The sequence below is a fragment of the Pteropus vampyrus genome, unplaced genomic scaffold, assembly GCF_000151845.1.
Source record: "Pteropus vampyrus isolate Shadow unplaced genomic scaffold, Pvam_2.0 Scaffold62, whole genome shotgun sequence".
NCBI classification, from domain to species: domain Eukaryota; kingdom Metazoa; phylum Chordata; class Mammalia; order Chiroptera; family Pteropodidae; genus Pteropus; species Pteropus vampyrus.
The window spans coordinates 5,600,233-5,617,003 of NW_011888843.1; the positions used below are offsets into that span (position 1 = coordinate 5,600,233).

General features: G+C 36.3%; 1 protein-coding gene across 5 annotated transcripts in view; it reads right to left on the reverse strand.

Moving 5' to 3' along the window:
- The window catches only part of WDR7 (WD repeat domain 7), a 293,007-nt gene that overhangs the window by 257,039 nt on the left and 19,197 nt on the right, over window positions 1-16,771 (reverse strand). For all 5 annotated transcript variants that reach the window (XM_023531156.1, XM_011361110.2, XM_011361108.2 and 2 more), the window contains exons 3-10: window positions 14,247-14,417; window positions 11,628-11,734; window positions 9,986-10,064; window positions 6,677-6,851; window positions 5,647-5,723; window positions 4,685-4,804; window positions 1,249-1,394; window positions 796-898 (exon numbers count right to left, since the gene is read on the reverse strand). In XM_023531156.1, the coding sequence (XP_023386924.1) occupies window positions 796-898; window positions 1,249-1,394; window positions 4,685-4,804; window positions 5,647-5,723; window positions 6,677-6,851; window positions 9,986-10,064; window positions 11,628-11,734; window positions 14,247-14,405 (966 nt within the window). In that variant the 5' untranslated portion in view covers window positions 14,406-14,417. The remainder of the gene's footprint in view (window positions 1-795; window positions 899-1,248; window positions 1,395-4,684; window positions 4,805-5,646; window positions 5,724-6,676; window positions 6,852-9,985; window positions 10,065-11,627; window positions 11,735-14,246; window positions 14,418-16,771) is intronic.

Below are 16,771 nucleotides of genomic sequence, written 5' to 3' on the forward strand. Positions count from 1 at the left end.
AGACAGGTTATAGAGGATCTTCATTGTACATACATGTATAAATCTGTATATGCAAAACATTCATGGTGAAAAACAGCTCCCCTCCCCTCACCATCTCTCCACATAAAGATGGAGCAAAATGTTCAGAATGTTAAAGCTGTGGAAACCCAGAGCACAAGTAAAGGAAACTTTATTCCAAAACCAAAGCTTCTTTCTAACTGCTCAAAGAATACAGAGTTGACAATCCAGTACTCAGTGCTGTTACATTTCAACTTTAAATTGATACTAACCAGGTTTTAAGAAATCATAATAAACTTCGAACTTATACAGAAAAATTTCTTTTATTCTTCATTTCTGAAGTCTAATAATTTAAATCACTACACGATTTTTGGGAGCTACTGCAACGCCTCGTTCAAGTATTGAACTATTATTAGTGAGCATTATTACATGATTAGCTTTGTCCTTATAAAAGGGCATTACATCTGTCACTGTTTATAATAGCATGATCGTGTAAAAAAAGTTTACACTATCAATATGAACTTTATCAAAAAGTCATTTCTACTATGTTATCAACGTTAGATCATTTGTAGTCTGAGAATGATGAATGCGACTTTACAGGCATATATGTTTAAGATACGCATATTTTAAAATTATGCTTACAACTGACTGTGTCAGACTGTTTTACCATGTCTAACGAAGTGCCTTGAATTATATTGAACTTTTCAAATGATTAGCTACCAAAAGATACCAAAAAACATAGTTGTGAAAATTTTTCAGTGTAACTTTCAATTATAAATGATACCCGAAAAATTTTACCTCTTTATCTGTTCGATCCAAGAGGCTATGCTGTACAGGAGGAATTAAATTCTCAACTGCTTTCCCCACATCACTGCGGAATGAATCGCTAGCTGGAAGGCAACTGAAAATAAGAAAAACACATTCAATTAAAATACTGACATTAAATATTTTGTCATGTCATGTGAGGTTTTTTGACATGAACAAAAAATGGATTTTTTATTTATAGTTAATTTAATTTAGCATTAAATTAAATAATGAATGCCATTAAAATATCCTATTTCAAATAAAAATCCATCTAATTTTTCTACTTAGAAGTTAAACTAGATTACATATCTAACAAGAAGTTCTGAGAGTTTTTTTTTACATAAATTAAATATTTACACTACATACATTTTCATACTTTCAAGTTATACTACAAATTTGGAATCTTTTGCTTTTGATTAAAGTCCTAACTTATTATTTATTGAATACCTGGCAGGTAGTTTGTAAATATAACTTTGCCCATTTTCAGTCCAAATGATGACTTTATCTGCTGACACAAAGTCACCTCCGGTCCACGTCTGTCCATTTTCACTGGGACCTGAACACAACAGGGAATAGTCTCCAGCATCGAATACCTATAAGGGACAAGAAATTCACAGTCTAGTCATGTTGGTGCCATTTAAATAAGATATAGCACATTTCAACTATAAAAAAAACTTCTAGAAATACAGTTAACAAACTCAGGTCTTTCACATTCGCTACGTCAGGTAAAGACATTTTGTCAGCAAGCCCCAGGGCATGGCCACCCTGGATAGGGAAACAAGCAGGGTCCCAGCGGTGTGGTCAGGCAGCAGACCCTGACAGTGCGGAGGGGCGCTCCGCTGCACTGGGACAGGAATCCTTAACCCTTCTTGTCTAGAAGGGGGCGTGCTCTGTCAAAGAAAGGCAAGCAACAGGGAGCCAACCTCTAGAATGCATGGTTATGACTCTGGTTTCATTTCCATGTCTATTAACATTTCTAACAATAAACTTTGACATCGGAATATCTCCTTATTAACAGAGAAATTACCTTATTTCATCAATGTTCTAAACCACTGTAAATAGGCAGTTAATAGACTCAGTTTTACTATTTAATAATTCTCACATATAAAAGTCCCTATAATTTCATCAGTGACACAGGCTATTGACCTTCTGGGGCCTTACGAAATGCCTTTACAATCATTTCCTGTGACCCTTAGAGTCACTGCATGTATTGCCGTGCAGGTATTGCCACCTTACTTTATAGACAGGCAACTGACACAAAAAAGGGTTACATCTCTTGCTTAAGTTCAAGTGCCCAGTCAGTGACAGTACTAGGAGTAAAACCCTGGTCTTATAACTCCTAGCAGAAATTTTCTGCTTTCAATATCTGATAAAAAATATATTCTATATTGCTAGAAAATTCCCCAGGAGGAATGAGTAATTAATTCAATAGCCCAGAGCTTTTATTTTACTTTTCTTTAAAGAAAAACCAATGAAGTTGCTTGTACAAAGTCTTGAAATTAGAACAAATCCTAGCTAAATTCACCATGATTTGCTATCGTATTTATCAGTATCCAACATTAGCACTACACGAATAGTCCAAGAAAAAAAGTCCAAGAAAAAATATAAAGGGAGATCAGACCTTCCACCTTATTATCTATTAAAACACATTATAAAGCTAAAGAAAATACAGTACCAGTGTATGAATGGACAGATCAATCAAATCCAGAAACAAATTCAAGCAAAACAAAAGAAAAATGAATTATTCGACAAATGGCATCAGGAATTGGGGGTGGGGGATTCACTTGGAATAAAAGTAAAATTGGATTTACATTTCACAATTTATACAAATAATTCCAGATTAAAGATTCAAAGACATATAAGATAAAATCATACAAACATAAGGAAAAACTAAAAAAGATTTTAAAAATAAATCTTAGCTTGGGGTGAGCTCTTTAGAACATGTCGCTAACTGTTTTGGAGACCATACAATAAAAGGTGATAATTTAAGCATACTAAAATTGAAAACTTCTTTATGGTGATAAATATATGAAGAAGTCATTCTTGGTGGGTTGTCGTACTATCTTAGTGTTGTTTAAGATGCACTTCTCTGATGATTAATGAAACTGAGCACCTTTCTATACATTTATTGGCCACCCGGCTTTCCTCTTCTATGAAATGTTTTTGCTCATTTTCCTATTAAATTGTCTGCATTTTTTCATCTTCATTTTTTCATCTTGATTTATAGTTGTTTTTTTTTTCATATAAATAATAGATGAGTCCGTCACCATACGTGTATATTCTAACTATCTTCTCTCACTCTGTGGACTGCCTTATCACTCTCATGTATGCATTTAAGAAAATGCTATTCTCACATGATTATAAAATGCTTACAATGAACACAAAAGAAACTGGTATTAGGTACTGCCTCTGGAGAGGGCGAGGGAAGTATCAGGGGAAAAAAGTTTATACATTTCACTGTATCCTCTTGCTCTCTGTTTTTTGTTACTATTTGCATGGGTTTTGAATTTTAAGATGAAGGACCCATATCGCTTACTCTAAGCAGCTGCTAGCTCTTCTTGTCTAATCTCATTCCAAAATAGTAGCAGTGGGTGTGCGTTGGTGGTATAGTGGAGAGCAGAGCTGCCTTCCAAAACAGGATCCAAGACATGGATAAGGATAAGGTACTGCTGCCCTAGTCAGTCCTTTTACTACATAACCCATCCCCTTTGAGGCAGTAAATAACTATCAAATGGTAGTGATGAGAGCAGCTGCTGCAGTCAGACTACCTGAGTTGTAATCCAGCAACTCCACAACCACCTGTATAATCTTAGTCAAGCTATTTATCCTCCCTATGCCTCAGCTGCCTTGTCTGCAAAATGGGGAAAGTAACAATTCCTACTACAGACAGCCTCACAAATTGCCTCACTGATGCCGACTCCTGGTATCCACATCCTTGTATAATCCTCTTCCGAGTGTAGACTGGCTTTTGAGACTGTTCCTAGACAACTGATTGTGACAGAAGTGATAAGAACTCAGTTCCAAGCTTAGGTGGGTCTTGGCTACACCTTCTCTTGCTTGCTCACTCTGAAGGAAGACAGAGACCATGCTGTAAGCTGCCCTACGGAGGCCCAACTGGAGAGGAACTAGAGGCTCCAGCCAACAGGCAGGAGGACCTCAGGACTGCTAAGCACCAAGTAAGTAAACTTGGAAGTGAGGTGAGCCTTAAAATGAGATCGTAGTCCCAGCTGACACCATAATTGCAGCCTGTGAAAAAACCTGAGCCGGGTACCTAGCTAAGCGATGCCTGATTCCTGACTCACAGATGGGCGGCAGTACATTTGTGTTGTGAAGTAATTTGCTAGGCGGGATTAGATAACTAATATGCCTCCTCTCTGAGTAGTAGGGATTACAAAAAATAATACATGGAAACCTCTAAAAAATATGCTAGGCACAAATAGTCAAAACATGCGGGCTCTTTTGCTATTATAAAAATATTACCATCTGGCAATGTGAAGGTGATATACTCCTTCCATCATCAGCTCTGCAGTGATGAATGAAGGCCTGCCTGACTCCAAGAGGTCAGAAGAGAATGGCAGTTGGGAATAACAGGAACCTACTAAGACATGTTAACCTGCAGAAAACTCACTACCACTGCTTATGTCATACTGACAAGATAATGACTAAAACAGTAGCAAATGGCAGAAATTAAGATCAACAAAGTAATCATTACCTAAATCATTCTGTAAACAAACAAACAAAACAGACAAATATATATGGCCAAATCACAACACCTCAAAATATGATATCAAAATCACATAGGAAATCGAAATGGTTAAAATATTCTTGCACCAACATCTCAAAGGGTAAAAATACAACTTCTTACTTATGTAAATTATCTTACCCTCCAATATTTAGAGCACACAACCAAAAGCGACCTCTGTGTGAATGCACAAAAAGAGATGCTTTGGCAATTCTGACAATAAATTGGTTTGGATTCCTCCTCAAATATTGGCTCAGTATCCTGAAAAGAGAAAAATTTGTAAAATTAGGAATGGTTTCGTTGTCAATTAAAATTATCAGATGATGATAAAGAAAACAAAATAAAATAAAGGCATGTTATGATATGTTCATCATTTTAGCCCCTCATGTGAGAACCAAGGCAGGAAAAAACAGCAAATATATACTATAAAAACATCTGGGCAAGACATATTTGCTTCAAAGCTACTCAAGATTAAAATACTAACAGGAATCAATATCATCATTCCAACAATAACCGATGATAAAAGTTTGAGTCGATCCTAATTTTTGTAGCTATATATATATATGCTTTTAAAGTTTAAAAAAAAAAACCTAATCAATTCCTCTAGTTTCTCCAATTCAGTGTTTAAAAATTCCCTAGCTGAAGAGACTAGCATCAATATTGTCGGAAAATCGATCTGCCTTTATCATTAAAAAATAACAAGGAATTCAAGTCCAAAGAACAGTGAGAGAGGCCTAAATTGGCTTTATATACTTTTTGTGATGGTTTATTTTTTTCCCTCAAGAAAACTACCTCCTAACTTTTAACTTAGAAGCAGTTGAGGAAAATCCCACCTCTTCTGTATGTTCCTCTATTTCTTATCCTGTGCAATATGTTTCCCTATTTCTGTCCTTGATAAAGCAGATGTCTCCTATCAAGTGAAAAAATTAACTCACTTACTGAGACAGCATTCTAGAAGATCTGTACTACATCAATAAGACTATCAAAAAAGAATAGCTTTTTCCTTCCCCTTTAAAAAAAAGAGAAGGTGCATATTGTTGCTAAAATTTAGGACTCCGTAAGAAGAAAAATAAAGCGATCATTTTCAGTCTCCTTTGTCTCACCTGCATGCCACTTATTTCAGAGGTGACAATCCACACCTTCAAGATGCCTGTCACAGAGAGTGCTACCACCGTGTCCTCTGAGCCAAGAAGGAACAAGAAGCCAAGGTTACAAATAGAATACACTTTATTTCTAAGCAGTAACATGGTTATAATAGTAACACGGGACATGACTTACTGTAATGAAATTAAATAATAGCATGTTTTACAATTGTCATAAAACATAATTCTGAATTTCATGAAATAACAGAAACCATATTTTAAAACATAATAGATAACGAAAAATTTGAACAAAAAACTTTTCCAACAAGGCAAAAATTTGTTTCTAACTTCTTGAATTACTTTTTTTATTTCTAATCCATAAATTTTTAATAATTTCAAATGTTCTTGATCACTATATTAAAGAACTTTTATTCTTCAAAATTTATAACTTTTAATTATTTATCATGAATAAGCACATTCACTTTACTTCTTCAAAGCACTCTTTCCCACCTACCTTGCCTGCCTTCTAGACATTTTATTGTACATTACACCCTCCACAGATTGTGATCAAGTGAACAAAACATGATATAAAACCTAAATTCATAAGCTTTAGGTAAGGGAGCAGTCAAACTTACCAGGAACTTTCATTAAACTTAACTATGTATAATCCCCTTCCTTTTCATTATCTCCATATAAAATGGCAATGCTTCCTATGCCTCAACAAGTGACAAAACCAGGCCCACGAAATACACAGGTTCCTCCCACCATACCTTCACGGGGCTAAGATATTCTTCCCCACTTCAGAAAATCACCCCGCACTCTAAGACTGCAAAAGCTAGTGATCTGGAATGGAGATAATTATCACTGCAAATCTTAATTCAATCAAAGGTTCCTTTATGAAGGTAGAGACGGGCCATAAATTATTAGTTCCTTCTTAAATTAAAAAAAAAAAAGTAACCAAATATATTAATACATAATGCATTATGGAACTCTACAGTAAACTAACTATTAAGTCATGGTGCTGAATGCCTAAAGGGCACCACACACTGACCTTGTGTCCGGTGGGACCGAATAATACTCATGGAGCTAATCCAGTCTGGAGATATCTTTGATACTAAGGAGTATAACACCTCAAGGCTGGTGGCATCCACAACAAGGATTTCTGGATAATGGCCATGGCATAAAAGCCTTCCTTCTCTCTGATTTCCAACAGAGAACTGGTAGAACTAAAAGGAAAAAGATTTTAATGTGCTTCTTTACTTTAGATACTGATTCACATGCATTCACCAAGCTTCTTATAATGCTCAATTTCTTCAGTAATATTTCCAGATATATACTAGATGATACATATTATATGTCTCTGTATACGCATACACACACATCAGGTTACATTAATATTTCAAAATATCTAACAAAAATTACTCTTTCTCTAACATCTTATCCTCCTCCCCCTTTGAACTACTTTGGAGAATTCATGATAATTTTTTTTCATCCTGTAGCATCAAACACAGAACTGTTGAATGATTTAATGAAACACTTGAATAAAATCAGCTTCACAAATCAAAGTAAAAGGGAAGCTCGGATGGGTCACAAAAATAATATGAATTTTAGATGATGAGACCAGGTGGGTATAGGATTATAATTACTAGTTATAATCAAGTAAAATTTAGAACAATTGCTGTTCAAACATATTATAATCAGAAGTAAATTTTGATTAAGTGCATTATTTCAGACCATAGTATGAGACAATTGTATTAACCACTCCCACAGTCACATTTATACATTGTATAAGAAAAATAAGGGAAGAACCAATACAATCACAATCTACAGGTTACTCATGCCAAGAATAATTCAAAAGAATAAGACGGGTTTCCATCAATCAAAGAGCAGAGGAAGAGTAGCTATCAAAACAAGACCAAAAACTCATCAAAGGACCTGTCTTCCCTTAGCCTCAAAAATAGTGACTCTCTTAGTAGAATGATTCTCCTAGAGGATTTCTAAAAGGTGAAGACATCTAATACCCAGACTACTACTTCCCAAAGATTGGACCTTATATGAATCACATGAGGGCCAACTAGATATAGCATGTAACCACAACACAACTGGGGAAATAACTAAGAAACCCAAGTCCAATCTGTTCCCACACTCATTAGCCCTGTACTCAGAGCTCAACATTGTATGTGAAGGAATACAATTTCTCTCAACTTCAGAGTACCTTGTATAAGAAGGATTATAACATAAACATTGATCATGGAGCATATTAAGTGCAAGGCAGCATTACTAAAACTGGAAGAGAGGGTCTAATAAAATGCAGACTACCACAGGGGGCGCTCTAGACCTCTGAAGTTTGATTTAAAAAAACATGACACACAACCTAGACGTCCCAGGGCCCACCAGGCACTCACTGTGACCACTGGTAACCATGACCCATATAAGGGGAGGATGTGTCAGGGAGGAAAGCATGGGTAGAGAAGCAAACTTTGCCCGTGTTCATCCAACACCAGCCAGGAGAGGCAGGGGCACTGCAGCCACCAGAGGAGAGCTGCCTCCTGAGGGCAGGGTATTCTAGCAGCCTACCTGACCAAAAGCCCCTCACCCTTTGCTTTCCGGTTACACTCCCAAACAATGCTTTGAACACTAACATTTGGCTTCCTAGACAGTAATACTGGCAAAGAAAAGTATCTGAAATGGAGAAACAAGTTTTCCAAATATTAAAAAGAGATGCCCCCACAGGACAATTTAATACGGTGGCATTTCCTTGTGATTTCAGTAAGTACCAGTGTCACCAAGGTTTATCATTTCTTAGTATAAAAAAACAACTTGCTTCTGGACCTGAGAGGGTGAGGATCACACAGGAAACAATTGTCACACACTAATAAATCTGCCAAAAGGCATCTTCTGCTTAGAGATGGCTGCCAATTTAAACCCAGAAGGATCTGATAAACAGCAGACATTGGAAATATGCTGAATAATTTTTCCTAAAATGTAAACCAAAAGATTTTAAATCATAAAATTATGCAACAGTCAAAATATCCAATGAGTTCAAGACATTTATATATAATTTTTCAATTAAATTATCCACAAAGTCAATAACTGTACATCATTTTTTTACTCTCTCTCTATAAACCTTGATAATTCTTCATATGATGAAAAAAATATATGCCCTTTAAATAAAAAGCATACATTCTAAAATACTGAACGTCAACTCTAACTGAAAAATAAAAACGTTTTTAAACATAAAAATAAAATAAAACACACACACGCATAAAGCATACACCCTAATAGCATTAAAAAGCAATTTTTCAAAAGCCTTTGCCAGGGCAAGGAATCATCACAAAGACCTTTATCATGCTAATCACCACCTCCCCCAAAACATTTTTCCACTGCTTTGCTAATTTGTGTTGGCAGAGGTTTTTTTCCCCTGTATCAAAGGATTGCATTTGTTTGTTTTAAAGGAAGGCAGAATGACATAATAGAAAGAGCACAGTCCCTAGAGTCAGTTAAACCTGATTTGAGATCCTGGCACCAGGAATGACTCACTGCGAGATTGAGGCAAAGTCATTTAATCATTCCAGGTCTCAGCTTCCTTGTATGTAAAATGCTATACTCCTATTTAATTCTTAGAGATGTGGGAAGGACTAAATGAACCAACATACAAGAAATGCCTATACAATACTTACTCAATAAATGTGAGTTCTCTTCTCTTCTCCTCTCCCTCTTTCCCCATTGAGAACAAAAATCATGTTTTCTATACGCTTGTAATTTTCCCAACACTCAACACAGTAAATGATTAGTAAATTGAAGCACAAAGAACCTGACAAGTGTGAAAGTATAAAATGGAATACTAGGAACGCAAGTCAGGAACTATAAATTCCCATGTAAATCCCTGTGTAAGCCAGGCATACAAAACAATTATTTCTTCTACAGAGTTGGAAAGTCAGATGGATGTACCCAAGGACCAACTACACAAGCAATAAAAAGGATATGATCTGTAGAGTGGGTCGATTGGTGTCAGTCATGAGTGGAACCATAAAGGCTTGAGAAAGAGAGAATTCCATTATTTTGGAGGTAGAGGACTTACCTAACCCAGCCAGTAAAGAGGCTCTCCCCTGGGTGACCAGGACAGCCAGAAAGAGCAGAAATAGCAGTAGCAATCGGCTTCCCTTAAGTCTTTCTTCTCTACTTTATTACACTCCTCCACCATATCATCTTTGAGGAAGACTTTTTACCACTCTAATTCCAGTCTTGTCATCTCCACCCATTTTTTTCACATAAAAATATAGCTCAATGTTTAAAAAACATCTTAAAATTGTATATCTATAAAAATTGTGCTGGCTTGGACAGTTATAGAAATACTCACCTGTATGCCAGTATGTGTGCAGGCTAATTTTGTAAATTCAATACATCTGCCATCACTCACATCCCAGAGGCACATTTCTCTATAAAACAAAATAACAGCTAACTTTAAATCAGATTTCTTAAAGCACTGTTCAACTCTGTCACAGCGGTTTAAAAGTAATATTCCATTAAAACTGTTTTTTTTTTTTTTAAGTAGTATATAGTCATTTTTGCTGTTCATCAAAAATCTGGTCCTCCCCACTCACTATCCCAACATCCTCTGTGACCTGCCCACCTCCACCTAGATCAGTTCCTTCTGAGCATCTCCTGGCTCCCCTTTGGCTGGTGCAGTCTTGTGAGCAGTTTTGGCCAGCACTGATGCGAGGCCCTCCAGAACTGTCTTCCTCCTCTGCCTCTGTGCCAGATACTGGCTACTTCAGACAGTGGCTGCTCTCTTACCTTCAACCTCAGAGTTAGGGGAATAACAAAGCAGAACAGAGCCCCAAGTGATAGATATATGAGGGATGAGTGACAAAGACAAGAAATAAACTTTTAATTTAAATCACTGAGATTTTTCCACTGGTTATGAACATAACTAGAAAATTTAGCACTGCAAAAATAAATAAATAAGTTAAAGTTAACTGAATTCTAAACTTTTTCAAATTAAATATAATGTTCTAGTTTTTGATTCTGTATTTATTGCAGAAATTGTACTGAGCACATACAAACAAAAAAGCTTTTACTCCAAACTAAGACGCAATATTCAAAATCAGAAAGGTCAATATGCCCTGTCTTTTAAAGAAAAAAACTTAAGATTTGTTTAACAGAAAACAACATTAGCAAAATGCAGTGACCCTGATATTAGGGTTTTCTTTGAAATGCCTTTTCCTGTATCTCACATGCTATGAAACAACTTTTCAAAAAATGCTCAATCTATTTAGATTCTGTATTCTAATGTGACTTATCCTTTAATTGACCAAAGGTTACTATATTTTTTTCCTGACACTGCCTCTTCTTGTTCCAGTTATATAAAGTTCTTTTCTAATTCAAAAAAATAAAAGGAGGGTGGAGGGGACAACCTCTTAAATAATTCTCTTCCATTTCCCCAACTCTCTTGAACATCTTATCACGCGAACAGACAATTTTCTAAGCACCAAAAAAGTTTTAAAACTTTCTCACACTCTAGATCCTACAACTACTGTCCAATGACCTATCTCTCCAAAATCAAGCTGTATTCTGAGGCTCGGGAATATATGTAGTTACACTAGTGTATTAACACCCATCAATATAACTGTACAAACTTTTACATGGCTTTATCTTCCAAATTTATGCTAGCCTAGCATCAACAGGTTTTTTAAAACTCTCAAAATTGTCTGCCAACTCAACAATGCCATGGGGATTAATTAAGCTTTAACTTTTATGGTATTCTGAGTTTCTCAAAAGCAAGGCAAAGATACAGTCATAAATTACAATCAAAGTAAAGTATTATAAAAATCATTACTAAAGATAAAATTCACATTTTTAAAACCATATCTCAAATATCTTTAAGCTTAGACAATTGAAGCATTTAATGAAAAGATATTCCAAAAGAAAGAAATCTCTACTTATTAATATACTGGTACTATTTGCAATAAATGCAAAAAAGTGAAAAAGAAAATACTTACCCACTTTCAGATGCACTCACTATATATTGTTTGTCACTAGAAGCACAAGCTTTAGATAAACAGGTGATTGAAGCTGTATGACCAAATAACAGTGCTCGAGGATTAACCTAGACACAAATAAGTACCAACTTTTAAAAACCAATATTTTTTAGGACTCCTGTTAAATACTCAATATAAATTTACAGATATGGATTTGAGAAGAATTGCTCAGAACATCGAAAAGTAAGAGCAATGAAACACTAGTTAGCGCTCACTATCACCCTACCAAGTAGTTTAAGGTCAAAATTGGAACTCTGAGCGGTGACATTACTTGTCCAATATCATAGAGTGATGAAGCCAAGATTCAAATGAGGGCAGTCTTAAGCACTAAGCTACAGTATACTGAGAAATCAGGTTAAGAATGTGAATTAGTACATAGAATAATTTAACCTCACTTATTTTTTCAATAATAACTTCATCGACCCAAAAGCACAGAGTCTCCAGACTATCATCTCTAAATATAAGTTAGAGGACGGGTATACTCCCAAATGCTGATACCAATGTTAAACTATCAGGAATGAAGAATAATCTTCATGACTAATGATTCAGTGACACAGTGCCTTACAGAAATGACAGCCCCAAGTCACACAGCTACACAGAATACCCACTATTCTAAAGCAGCCTAGCAATCAGCTCCCAAATTTATCTACTTTGTACCAAATGGCATGTTATTACTTCAGGTTACTTGAGGGCCTTAGGTTATTTCAAGGCGTATTTCTTAATTAAATCTTTTTTGATATGACTGCTTTTTATTTCAATGAGAACAAGGAATCTCACCCACCCCCTGCCCCCTTAAATATTTATTATATACAAATAATACTTACATGTATAAGATATAAAGAACGCATTAAATAGCCACATACTCAATACCCAGTTTAAAAAAAAAAAACAACAATATGACTAATACCTTTAAAGCTCCTTTGTACCTTCATGGCATCTTTTTGCAAGTTTATTAGGAATTTTATCCTAATTTTACCCTAATTTATTAGGAAAACTAGATTGTTCAAAATCAAATATTGCATGGGAAAGGTATTGAGATTGTTCTCTAGTTCTGGTATGTGACAACTGAAGAGATTTTCCAACTCAAATATCTTAGTCATCTTTTACAACTATAATCAGAGACAAATTCAATCATTGTTTACGGTTAGAATAGGCCTAGGAAGTTTTCCTACACTTCCAGTCCCACCTCTTAAAAAGTCAACCTTCCTGCCACTACGTTCCACGCCAGCTACCACTCACTCTCTGTTCCCCTTCACAGAAGCACTCCCAGGGAGAGCTGCCAGAGAGGGAAGGCTAAAAATATGGAAAAAGAGGAAAGAATAAACCCTGCGATGTTATACTGGAATTGGAGGTAAGGGGGGGGGGGGGGTACTCGCGCACGTTTGTGTGTGTGTGTGTCTCTCTCTCTCTCTCTCTCTCTCTCTCTCTCTCTCTCTCTCTCTCTCTCTCTCCCCCTAATTCCTATTTTCCCAGTCTGTCTACTGAGCAGAGCACATTGAGCACTCATATCTATAACAGTAAAAAATGGCAATAAAGTGATCTTTAAAATAAACACAATAAAATTTACGCTTTATAAAAAATTTTGCTCTCTTCAAGACATTTACCCTAAAAGGCATGTGTTCAAAATTGTTTTTTTACTATCTTTTTGGAAGCCTCCTTCAGAAAGGGTAAAAATCTTTTGAAAAATTGTAAATGTAACATATCATGCCACTTAAGTAGATATTATATTTGAAAACAGCCAAAAGCCAGCAGAACTCAACTCTGATGAATCATGTAAATAATCAATCTGCATAAGACCAATTTTAGTCGAAATGTACTTTATAGAAAACATACTGTGAATCCAAGTGTTATTCTGGAACCGCGTTATTCTCTATTGAGCAGTTTCTTGTATTTAAGAAGTACAGCAGGTTCACTCCCCTGAGCTAAGGATGCCTCCCAAAACAGAGGTCCCTGGCCAGCCCAGGACACAGGGAAGGAGGCCAGCAGCCGGTACCCTGGCTTCCTCTCTAGGACTCTTACGTTCTCTTCTTGCTCTTATCAACAGTCCCACCCCTGTGTCTTCCCCTCCCAGCTGGTCTCTTTGGTGACCCCCTTACCCTGCCTTCAGGAAGCCTCCTCTTCCTTTCTGTGGGCCGCTTGCTGCTGAGCCCCCATCATGTACTAGGCACTCTCGCAAGAGTGTCAGGGGAGGGCTCATCTCCACCCTCTCACTTCCAGGTTCCTGCTTCATTTTGCTCGCAGGCCACCCTGGCCTACCTTGGGGTGCGAGACGGATAGAGCTATTCTGTGACTCTTGAAATTCAAGGCCAGACCATTGGAAACAAAAATCACCCTCAAGCGTATGGGCTCCAGAGTCAGATGCTTGGGTTTAAGTTTCAGTTCTGCTGTGTGACTTGCACAAGTCAACTCCCCTCTCGGTGCCCTGGTTTCCTCAACTACACTATGGAGATGACAGCAGCACACACCTCAGAGTTGTCTCAAAGACTACCTGTGCTTGGCACAGTAAATGCTCAGTAAATGTTGCCATTATTACTTTTTCTCTCAGAAAAAAAAAATACAATAGGCATTTCAAACACTCACTTCCAATTCTACTGAGAGATCCCAGAGACATATCTGTCCATCATGGCATCCAGTTACAATTGTGGCTCCATCATCCATTAAAAGTACTGCTGAGATGCAATGAGTTGGTGCTTTGCGACCCCAAAGCACGATGGGTAGAACAAGGCTGTTTCCTGCCATTGTGTTTTAAATCTGGAAATGTTACCAGAATAATGTCAAATATTACAATATTTCCTTCTAAAACATAGTATACATTTTATTATTAAGCCACCTTGAACTTCCTAAGTGTCAAGAATTCTTCTAAATATTATATATATACAATATACACATATACAAAAATATATAAATCTTATTATATCCACATAAAATCTCATTAAAACCTCAATTAGTCCTCATAAGAAATCATGCAGTAAGTACTATTATCACTCTTATTTCACAGATAAAGACAGAGAGTCATAAAGAGTCATAAAGTGAAAACTGAAGTAATAGGGTCCAAGTCAGAAGCCCAGGCAGCCTGACTTCAGAACTTGTGGAATAACTAACTCTGCTATGCTACTGAAAACAAGCGAGGACTCGAAATCTTTTTAAGTCTCCAAACCAGTAGTAAACATCAATATCCAAGAAAAGCTCAATGCTGTTTCACAGTGTGCTAAACATAAAAACTGTATGTTCAGTGAGAAACTTATTCCACCATATTTACTACAAACCTATTATGTCTCAAGGTCACGCATGTCTTCTATTGTAAAGTCAGGTACTTGAGAGAAAAAGAATTTCTCTTTAAACTCCTTTCTGCATAATAAAAATAAGTTCTAGTACAAAGATTTAAATCTGAGAATAATCAATTTACAAATGTATGCTGCAATACACCTCTTACAGGAGAGCACACATATAGGGAATTATTCCTTCATATGTCAAAATTAAGATCTAGTTGGTGAAACAACTACATTTAATCATTTATTAACTGTGTGGTCAAAAACTTAAATACTAGTTCAGAGAAGTTAGAGAAATGAAGATTGGAATAAATAAAGAGGGCTCCACAGAAAACAAGACTACCAGATCTTACGAGACTCTTAGGAGGCATTGGGGGATAGGGGGTCCAGCTATAAAGCTCGATGGATGGTCAATCAAAAGAAATGTTACTGTAGTGATTTTTTTCTACTAAATATTTAAGTGACAACAAAAAATATGTGTATAACTAGAGACTGTTCGGAATGCTAAAATGGTCCTAAGACATTTTCGGTAATACTTGAAGGAGTTGCCACTTTCTGTGACAGAAACTAGTTTGATAGCCATGGTCTTATTGCCAGTTGCTTTCAGTAAGTCTTTTTAAAATACTGCCTACACTCCTTAAATAGGTAAGAACTAAAACTAAAATCTCTTTAAAAACAAGAAATGGTTATGAGAAAGAAAATTAGGGAAGCAAAAAATTATAAATGATGTTGTAATGTTTCCTAAAAAACAATCTATATTATGTATTTTATTTTTTGTTAGAATAATGGCTTTTGTTAGTTTTTTCTCCCAAAACATCATCTTTTTGCTATAAGTAAGTTATACATTTCAAGAAAAAATTCCAAGTTTACTTCCCATTAACAAAACGCTGTATGCCTCATGTTCACCATGTCATAAACTACCACAACACTATATTTCCATATTCCTATTTAATATCAGAAAATGAAACAAAGCCCTGAATCAATTTTAATAAATTTGGTACAGCATGTTCCTGGCTGAATAACATATCCAACAATGATTTTCTCAAACAGAGAATCTGGAAGGAGTTCATTTTTCCATGGTGACAACATTCAGTTTTAAATTAAATCACCCAAAGATTTCTCTCAATTAAATAAGCTCAGAGCACAGAGCACAATATGGCAAGATCTGGAAAGAACACCATTTCTCTAGATATTTGAGGATTCGTATTCAATGCATACCGCCTGGCTTAAAGAGGATGCAAATATGTAGATTCAGGACTAAGGAACATGTGTGCCATTGAGAAATGTGCCTGCTCTGATGCAACAGGAAAGAACATTCTGGTATTCAGGTGACAAGGCAACTCTAGTGATCTGGAAGTGTAATGCACTGCACAGTCCTTAAAACAAGTTAAAAAGAATGGTCCATAACTGATAAAAGTATAGCTTACACGTCATTAGAACACACACTGATCTCTAACTCGGCTTCTCCAGAAGCTAAAATAATTACAAAGATTTAGAAAAAAACCAATCCTCTCATCTTCACAAAAATCAAGAACTGAGAGTCAATCAAAATCTGAGAAGACTTCCCATTAAGGGCAATTAAGGATCTTCATAAGGGATTGGGTCTGTTTTCTAGGCTGCCACACACTAAGTGGCTTAAACATCAGAATTTATTGTCTCGAGGCTAGAAGTCTGTGATCCAGGTGTAGGCATGGTTGTTTCCTTGAGGGCTGTGAAGGGAAGGCTCTGCTCCCGGCCTCTCTCCTTGGCTTGTAGGTCACCTTCACGCTCACACAGCATTCTCCCTTTGTGCAAGTCCGTCTCCAAATTTCTCCTTTTTTATAAGGACATCAATCA